Below are 10,285 nucleotides of genomic sequence, written 5' to 3' on the forward strand. Positions count from 1 at the left end.
TTTTCAGGATGTCAGTGATCTGCAAGTTTCTCCTACATTGAAAGTCTAGTTCAGATTTGTTAAGTGACAAATTATGTTTTATTTCTCACCAAGTGTGAGTGGCGACTCTCAAATCTCTGTACCAGTTTTTTCCTAGTTGATTTCATTGCAAAATTTTTAAGGACTTTTAGATGTATGGGCAGATATGAAACTGTTGGTAGATCTTGGAAAAGAAGTTTTAAATTCTTGATAAGTTTTAAAGTGCTGTTTGAAATCTACTGTTATAAAGAAATTGAAATGTAAAAAATCAATCACAGCAGTGGTTATTTTATTCCTCTTGCAAAGAGGTGGCGACTCTACAAAGTTTTGACCAGTGGTGTAAAGGATTTTTAGTCTTGCACCTATGCCAGATCAGCAGATTGAAGTTTTCCATCAGCACTTGAGGCATTTTGGTTTTCATGTTTTCTTTTCATGAAACTCAAATGTTAGAATCAGTGCCTCTATTCAGTGATTTTTAGCACTAGTAAGAAGAGGTAGAAATTTTGTTGTAAGATGGAGTTAGATCTCAGATCTGAGATTAGTTTACCAAATTCTGAGAGTTTAGAAACTGTGAGTAATAACATTTCTATGTTGAATACAATGGTTTACAAAAGGATTGTAAATCTTATAAGAATTGAGGTAGGTGGTACTCAAGGTCTAAGTGTCGAATAATGTTATTTAAGGCTTGAGTCAGTAATCAGTAAGATGCCTTTTCATTGTAGACCTGAGGAATCTTCACTGCCTAGTGTTTTCCTTGATGTTCTAGTACTTGATTTAGTCAATTGGCCAGCACCTATTAGATTACAAAGAATTTTGCAAATTGAAAAATTCATCAAGGAGATGGAAGATGATGATTATAGATTTCATGAAATATCTCCTAATAATAATGAGTGTGTTGAAAGCCAAGGTAGTAATGAATATAATGAGTCCATAGAGCAAGATAATCTGTCTTCCGATTGTGAAGAGGTGGATTCAAATGTTAATGAATCAGGTAACAACAATCAGCATGAAAAAGATGGATATAAAAGAGAAGATAAATTTTGTTACAGTACATATGAAGTTGAAGAAAGTTGTAACAATAGTAGATCCAGTGATTGCCATGATAAGAAAGAATGTTGTAATAATTCTGATTTTCCAGATTGTTACACTAATGATCTTCCTGTTGTAAGTTCTTCATGTTGTCCAGATCATAACCATAGCCGAGAGAAGATTTGTGAGGCAATCTTCTTGAGCTCCGATGAAATCTCAGAATTATTGGCTCGCAAGTTTGAAAAGCACGTAAGTATCTCTAAGGATCTTCATATTTTCTGTCATGATATTTCTTCATTCAGTCAGATCAATTCACCAAGAACCTCAACCAAATATAAGGCTACACTCCTTCACTCCAGGCTTTGCAAAACCTAGGCGAGTGAACCTCCTAAGAACTGATTATGTGAACAGTGCAATGAGCATAATTAGGATCTAGAATAATAGATGAAACCCCTAAATCTTCTATACTTAACCAAGAAATCACAAGCATGAAATAGCTAATAGCATGACTCATGAAACTGGTAAGCTAAGTGAGGGTTAAACTTTGAATAACTTTCAACATAAAAAAGGAAAAGATGATTTAATATGTTTATATCAACAAGACCTAGGTATGAACAACAAAACCTAATGATCCTATCTCTGATCAGTGCCTTATCTAATCGGAAATTACATGAATTACAACCATACATCTCCTCGAGATCTTTGACATAATTCCTACATCAAGCTCCTTGATCTATCTTTCACCTTGTGAATAGGCATCTACATAACATGAATCTCATGCTCAAATTATCCCATCATGAAATCTGCAAACCTTGTATAAACATCAAGCAATTACATGGCTCTTTGTTCCATCAACAAGATACTTCAGTCACATACATCCTTAAACAAAATGCAACCTATTTTATGTTCTTTGTTCACAAACTAAAAATGATTACAAATCCATGAAGAGGAGACAAGATTTAGACTAAATTTAAGACCATCTGCTATGTTTTCATTCATTTTCCTTGAAAATGAATACATGAAAGATGTATAGAATTGACTCACAAATCACCTAACAAATGAGAACTATCTGCACTAAAACTTAAATGTTGCTCAATACAAGAGATTTGCTAAAAGAATGGTATCTTAGTAGTGAGAAGTTTTTCTCAGAAAACTGGAACCACTTCAAAGAATGAGAAAGAGAATGATATAGAGGAAATAATTCCTAGATCTATTGTGCATCTAAGATGTGTCCACTTGAAAAACCTCCTCAAGAAGTGAAAAGAATCTCTCTACTCTCTCTCTACAATTGCATATCAAATCCTTGATCATTTTGCCTACCAAAAGCATAAAGTATCTCATAATATTTGATGAAAGAACATAACTGATTTTGATGCCAAGTTTGAACTTAAGGTAAAAGTAAAAAATCAGTTAAATGGTCTCTAGAGGCACAATAAATTTATCAAAATCAAATTTTTCCATAATCAATCTTCAACAAGCTTTTATATCTACCTCCTAACAAACTTTGATGCTTAATGGTGAAAACTACCCATTTTGTTAAGAATGCCTTGGAAAACATAAATTTACTTATAGCACAAACCAGTGAATTCTTATGCGAAAAAATAACTCCATAATCAGAAAGTTCATCTTCTCCCAGTTTCGGCGATATATAATATCACTATGTTAGCATAGCAGAAACCCCCTGAATCTCAATTTGTAAATCATACCCCCTTGCTATAGCTCTATGACTCATCTTAAATTTTGAAAAATTTAAAATTACCTGAAGTATAAACTGTAGAAAATATGCTTCTTTAGATTTAAAAGTTTTTCTACACGTGCATTTCCTTGAAGAACATTGAGAAATGATATTTTAAAAATATTTAATTTTCATCCTCACTGTGCCATTTAGGTCAACTTGGGTTTGACTGGGCTGCCACATGGAAGCCTCTGATTGGCCCACCTGTACAGTCATCATCCACATCATTTTTGAGTGGGGCCCAAGTGCTTGCTCACTTTACTTAACCTTCGAGCAACTCCATATTGCGAGTAAGCACCAGCCATCAGATCTTGCAACATGGAAAAATCTGATGGCTCCATCTCAGGCTCTTGCTAATCTCCACGTTGCCACTTGTCACTCTCTTATTTGTTCAAACATCCACATCATTGCTAACAAGTTGTGCCACCTCACCACCAGCCTAGGCCCACTGCCACATGGCACCTAGGTGCTTTCCTGCATTATTTAACTTCCTCGCAACTTCATTTTGCAAGCAAGTGCCCACCATTGATCTGGGCCACGTGGCATGATCATGTGCGTTATCGTTTGAACCCGCCACATCATCACCCTTGTTTGTTTGTTTGTTTAAAATTTTCTCCTAGGTGACCCACCAACTAGCATCCATCTGTGCATCTTTGTCATTACTGGGCCCTGTGCACATGAGCCTTGCCTTTCCAAAAGGCGGTGTCTTTGAGACATTTCAATACATGTGCAATTGGGTATTTGAAAAGAAAAAGGGACCTCCGCCCACTTAATGTGGGCCAAAAACTTTTTAATGGATTTCCCTTTTTTTTTGGCTCTCCTCCCATGGTGCCATCTAGTTTACTTGGTTGATCCTTGGCTCTTGCATCCCTTCTTTACTTTGTTCGTTCATGCCAAGGTGACCGTGGCTAGGTATACACATGGATTAGCCATTAGATGAACATCAATTCTACTCCCTACGACCCTCTCTGGTGAATCCTCTTTTTGCAAATTGGTGAGTGAAAATGACCAAGCATTTGAGACACATGGCATTTTGTTAATTGCTCACTTGTGTTTTTGAATATGACTGGATGAGAAAGAGGTCTATAGTCCAAGATTTGTGAGTGCAGTGGGGAATCCCTTTCTACTCAGTGGGTCCTCTCTTTCAACATAATTTTGGAATAAAAAGCATGTGGGCTGAGTCGAACTACAGGGGCTGGCTTGACAACAAGCTTAAGCAATCTGTTCTCTACATCTCCTTTGGAGGCTACACCCATGTTTCTAAGGAACAAGTTCATGAAATAGCCACGAGTTTGCTGTAGAGTAAGTGACCTTTTCTTTGGGTACTCCATCCTGATATTGTTGTCTCTTTTTAAACATTGCCGCATTCAAATCTGCTTGGCATGGATGACTACTTGTGGGGCTCCCTCTCAAAATGTGGACTTCCCTACTACCAGCTACCTTTAACTCATATGTTCCTCTTTAGAGAGAACTTCTACAATGTTGGATGCTCCTTTCATGCAGCGATTCTACTCTCCCTTATGACTAGTTACTTCGTCTGTTCTTTTTTATGTGTGGGCTCTTTGCTCTCAGTTATGGGGGCTACTCCAATGTGGAGTCTTTCGTTACTCTATTTAAAAAAAAAATTGGTGGCTCTCTTTTTCATGGCATGGGCATGTCTTTAGCATGCTGCTTTCAAATCTTTGGTGTTGTTCCTCTACATGTGGGGTTATGCTTTGTTTTACATTCTCAGAATTCTTATCAGACCCATTCCCACTACTAAACTCATCATCATTGTATTTAAAACTAAGAAAAAGATGGCGAAGGAGAAATTCCTCTAGAGGATGGCTCTTAATGCTCGATTTAATGAAGCTCTTAAATACAGTCAACTTTCACAGTTTGTCTTAAGTCTATTAATGAAGCTCTTAATGCTCGATTTATAGCTAATGGAGATTTTGGACGTCCATGGGCTCCCATTTATATCTTATCCCCTTAAAAAAACCCTTTGAGGATCTTTATTCCATACATATTTACATTAATATGATGAAATCAATCGGGCCCCAGGTGGGTATGACTAAAAAAAAATTGTTTTTGAACAACTAGATCCTCATATTGATCTATAGAATATCTGATACTGATTTGATGAAGAATCAATCAGTTTGCATCACTTTTTCAACTTTTTAAAACTCACTTCACCTCTTTCTACAACTTGTCAATTTGGTGTTAGGAGGTCCTTTGACTGACTTTAAAATTTGACAAAAACACTTGACTAGGCTCTGAAATCAAACATATTGATTCTTTGATCTGCATACTCCCACCTTGTCAAATCTTGTCTCATGACGAATTCTCAGTCAAAAGGTATCAACTGTCGAAGTTACCCTTTTAGAATTGCCTGCATGAAAACATGTTAGAAAATAATAAATTGCATTTGGATTTGGCTCTGAAAACAAGGCAAACTGACACTTGGGAAAATGAAAACTAGGGCGTTGATTCTCTATCATGAGGACAATATAAATCTAGGATTTGGGCTCATGAAGAATAACTAGATGCATTTGGCTAATGATCAAAGTGAGCTACTTAGAATTTGCAGATTGGAAACACTGACAGAAAAATATTTTTTGCAAATGGAATTGACCTAGGAAAGTGTGCAACCGGATTCATCAAAGCTTAAAAATTGGCATACTTGAAGTATTTTTGGAGTACAACACAATGGTTCAATCCATTTGATCTTATCTATCACAGATTTCAAATTATGACACCATGAACATGGGTTCCGAAAACTCTGCACTTCTTGACACCAGTAAAAAGTTGCAAGTTGCACTTGGAATCGCGTTCAAAAACTAATCAAATGGATTTTTCATAAGCTCAAAATTGAAACATAGCATGTCTTTGACTTCTAAAATGCAACACAAAAGGAATTTTCTCATTTTGGTCAACTAGGTCAAAGTTATAACAAGTCAAACAGGGCTTCCCAGAATTCAGTACAATTCACATCAGCATGACATAAATAAATGACCAACTTTGAGGGATTCAAAACCTAGTCAAATGGATTCAAAATGACTCAAATCTAAAACATAGGCTCTTTGATATGGATACTAAACACTCCCAAAGTGGTGAGTCATCAAATGTTACTGGGTGCAAGATATTCACATGCAAACAAGGCCTCCTGTTGTTGTCTGACACTTAGGTGAAAATGCAGACTTGACAAATACTCAAAACGGGACTTCACAAAAAATTTTGAATGACAATTTATCTTTATGGAACACATAGGCATATATTGAATGCAAGGTGCTAGAAGCATTAAACACCTCTTGGGGCTCAAAAGTACAATTGGGTATATATGCATCAAAAAGCATTTATAGGGCTTAAATTTCTTAATGGTACTCAAAATCAAGGCTTCGATTTTGAGTCCCAACATCAATAAAAAAAATGCTAAAAGCTCAGATCTAAAAATTGATGCCAAATCTCTCATGAACTGAACATGGGCATGAAGATCTGGAGCTCTGATACCATGTTGAAGTTGATGAAAGATCAACCCCGCAACTCCCAAGAATCACTTGCATTCAAACACCTGTTACAAAAGAGAGAAGGAAAAAGCTACGGAGGCAAAAATTGCCAGATCCATAGACAAGACATTCTTGATGAGCAAAAAGGATTTCTATACTCAAAATGAATTAATGTTTACAATGAGAGATCATCCTTATAAAGGAGATCGAAACTCTAAAAAGGTCTAACCTAGGTTGCATCATAATAATTAATGAAAGAAATTAATTATTAAATGCCTAAAGTTTAGCTTAAGCAACTAAAGTTAATTGAGAAATATCTAATTATGAAAGAGAGAAGCAAAAAGCTATGGAGGCAAAAATTGCCAGATCCATAGACGAGACATTCTTGATTAGAAAAAGAGATTGCTATAATCAAAATGAATTAATGTTTACAATGAGAGATTGTCCTTATAAAAGAGATCGAAACCCTAAAAAGGTCTAACCTAGGTTGCATCATAATAATTAATAAAAGAAATTAATTATTAGATGCCTAAGTTTAGCTTAAGCAACTAGAGTTAATTAGGAAATAGCTAATTACACCAACAATAACCTCCAATCAAATCAGGTAACTTAGTACCACTATTTATAAAACATAACCATAAAACATGCCTAAAAGGATTCGGCAAAATAGCATGAAAAGTAAACTAGGGGTAGGCACTTCAAAAGGCGAAAACGAAAAAAGGTTGTTGGCCTAGAGTCCAAATGAAACAATCCAGGAGGATTAATACTAGACTACCATTAACAACAACTAGTGAAATTTAGCCAAACATGAAATAATAACCACCTTCTACCTCTATAAAAAATAAAGGTCCAGAGACATCAAAAACACCAACCAAAGTCAAAGAACCACATAACAAAATTGAGGTGAAACATCATATACCACGCTGGGAAGAATCACTTAAAGTTGAACTTAGCATAAATGCTACAACTCCTAGCTATGAATGAAATTATGAAAGGCCCTTGAGGCCACAATTATGCCAAAAATTAAAAAGTTCATAATTCTTAATCATTCTTTTTTTTCCCAATCGGCTTCCTCGACAATAGACCAACAACCCACTCCTTAGAGATGAATTGCAACAAATCCCTATAATCTTCATTCTCCTTCAACTTGTTGCCCCTCACATGCTCTTGTAATAGACGTAAGGTGGAAGCAGAAGTATGCATCACTTTTAGCGTAAACCCACTTACATTATTTAGGTGATTATCCAAGTCCACCACATCATTCTTTAGGTTCCTCCCAACACTTTCAAGACGTACAATCTTATTTTTAAATTTATCAATAGTACCACTTGGGGTATGAATAGAGCTAGGGGTCTCCTTGACTTGATTTTCTTCAACAACAACATTGTCCTAGGTAGCCTTAGGGGAGGGGGGAGTAGAAGAAGGGTTAGCAAGACAAGAATGTCACATGACCATAAGCTTTATGTTAATTTAGATTTATACTTCAATTTGAAATAACAAGTAATTTTTTTATTAAAATACGTTTCTTAAACATATATTTTATTAATTTTTAAATATATTTATTAAATTTTAATTAACTTTGTTTCATTTAATTTATGTAGAATAATGAAAAACTTAAATAATTATCTCTATAATTATTTCTCTCTGATAATTTTTCAAAATTATAAACATGGTTGTTTTTATTTTATGTGATAGAATGGAATATTCTATTAATTGATTGAATAGATTTGTCAGTCATACTCAATTAACATATATTAAAATGAAAAAATTCTAGTTTTATAATGACATATATAACCATTCATACATTATTGACTAATGATTGAAGAAAGACATTAAAATAAAATTAAAAATAAGCATGAACTATTTTTAATTATCTAAGTTTCATGGATAATTTAAATATTGTATTTAATGCAAGTCACCTTCTCAACTCCACTAAGACACATAATTTATAATTCAATTAACTAAAGGTCACATAAATGATTTTCATAACAAGTCTATGGAACACATGTTTACATTCAAAAATTTACAATTCCACATTTCCAATAGTATAGTGCATTTTATATGCACCATCACCATCATTTTGCAATGAAAATATAGACTATTAACACTTGATATAGGTGCATCTAAGTTAACCCATAGCCACTAGCCATTTCCACAACCCTAATCACAAGTGAAGAGGAAACGCGTGGAGATGGGAAGAGCGACCTTGTGGAAAAGCAGGGTCTTTCCCCAACCATTCCCACGTTTTGCTCACCGTGTGAAACCCTAATACACTCGGACTGAACTGAGTCATAATGCATATCCACTGCCCCACTCCACAACATACCAATCTCTCTGACACGTCATCACATCTGGAAGAAGCCATGAATTCCACCTCAACATTCTCAGCCATTTCCTCCAACAACACCCATTCATATAACCCCTCTTCTTTCTTTTTCACCAGTTCCCAAATCTGAACTTTACTGGTCCTTAAAACCATTAACAAACGTCCCCTGCATTCCACAAGGCAAGGCGAGGAAATATCATTACAACCAGCAGGCATTTCTGCTTCCAAATCTTCCCACACATCTCTCTTCTGGTCAAAAACAGCAACGCCATACGGCATCTCCACAACGCAATAAAATTGATTTTCCACCCAAATCCCTGCATCCACCCCAAATTTTGCTTCCGCCATTGTTTCCCCTGACATTCTCCAAATCTGAGTCGTGGAATCAAACAATTCCGTCAGCAATCCTCTCAAATTTTTCACAGCGCGGTCGTGCTCACCGACCGCCATGATCTTGTATGCCCCGTCTTTCTGAAGATTCAAGCTAACTTTGTGAATAAATTGAATCCTGTTCATGGGCGGCAGATTTTTCACTAACTTCCTGATGGGATCACAAATGCTCAATGCCCTGCAATCTGCCACTAAATTCCCCAAACAAACCAAATTTCCGCTCGCGCTAACAATACTTTGTCTGTGGAAAGGGGGATTCAGAATCTTGTGCCACCGATTTAGTGAAAAATCGAAGGCGCAAGAAAAATTGCCGGAATTGCGGAGAAAAAGCCATGGATTCCCCTGTTCCACTGCGGATCTTCTTGTGAAATAAGAATTTGCGGCTAAAAATTCCCTCCACTCTTTGCAGACGCATTTGAACTGCATAGCGCTTGCCAGGGGCAAGAAAAGCAGTACCCTTTCCACAATCTCTTTGGGAAGATCACTCCATAGGGAATCCATTGTTTCTTCTTCGGGGGCCTGAATTTTTATGAATTATTGTACTCAAATTACTGCAGCGAAGAATCTATGTTGCTCAAGAAGGAAAAGAAATTGGTTTGGATTTTTCCTCCAACGCGCGTGCTCAAAGAAAAACAAAAGATAATAATAAAGAATCATGGAATTCCCTCTTTTACAGCACATCGATGGTACATCGGCAAACGCGCCTGCCGACCATCCGACCAGAGATCTGAAACGCATATGTCCACCAAACGATTTATTTTATTTTGAGAGTTCAAAGAATCAAGGGACGATATTGTTTCCGTATGAATCTTTGAATGGAATTGGAAGAATTATGTCGTGAAATGTCTAAAAAGATTCATGTTTTAATTAAATAAAAACGAGAGGTTTGCGGCGGGGGCCCATGTGATCTATGGGCCACATAGAAATTAAGAATCATTGTATTATTGCCTGGAAGTTGCTTTAACATTTCTAATGGCGGCCTTAAGTAAAAGATTCCACTTCATTTTTTTTCTCTGGTTTAAGATGCACCGGAGTAAAAATTCTATGTATTCAATTGTCGCCTGTTGTTTTCAGATATTAATAATAAAAATGATGAGTAGGTAGCAGAGAGACCAAGTGAAGTATGCAAGTCTGGATATTTGTTCCGAATGCCTTGGAATGAATCGACACCGTTTATACAGACGTGCTCCAATTTTGTTTCCCCTCGTGGGAGAATTACCAAGAGAAAAGTGACTAAGATTGGGTAAATATGAATAGACAACCAAATTTATATGCGACGTCAAATTTGACTTATTCTCAAGA

At 36.1% G+C, this 10,285-nt stretch overlaps 1 protein-coding gene across 1 annotated transcript; it reads right to left on the reverse strand.

Annotated features, from left to right (window-relative positions):
* Positions 1 to 8,262: 8,262 nt before the first annotated feature.
* LOC149577974 (protein UNUSUAL FLORAL ORGANS-like) lies at positions 8,263 to 9,711 on the reverse strand. Its single transcript, XM_089826927.1, has one exon. It carries the CDS (start codon positions 9,482 to 9,484, stop codon positions 8,432 to 8,434), a length of 1,053 nt encoding a protein of 350 aa, XP_089683053.1. The 5' UTR covers positions 9,485 to 9,711; the 3' UTR covers positions 8,263 to 8,431.
* Positions 9,712 to 10,285: the final 574 nt, after the last annotated feature.

This window comes from Cupressus sempervirens, chromosome 1, assembly GCF_028749045.1.
Source record: "Cupressus sempervirens isolate cs-2001-9-10 chromosome 1, ASM2874904v1, whole genome shotgun sequence".
NCBI lineage: Eukaryota > Viridiplantae > Streptophyta > Pinopsida > Cupressales > Cupressaceae > Cupressus > Cupressus sempervirens.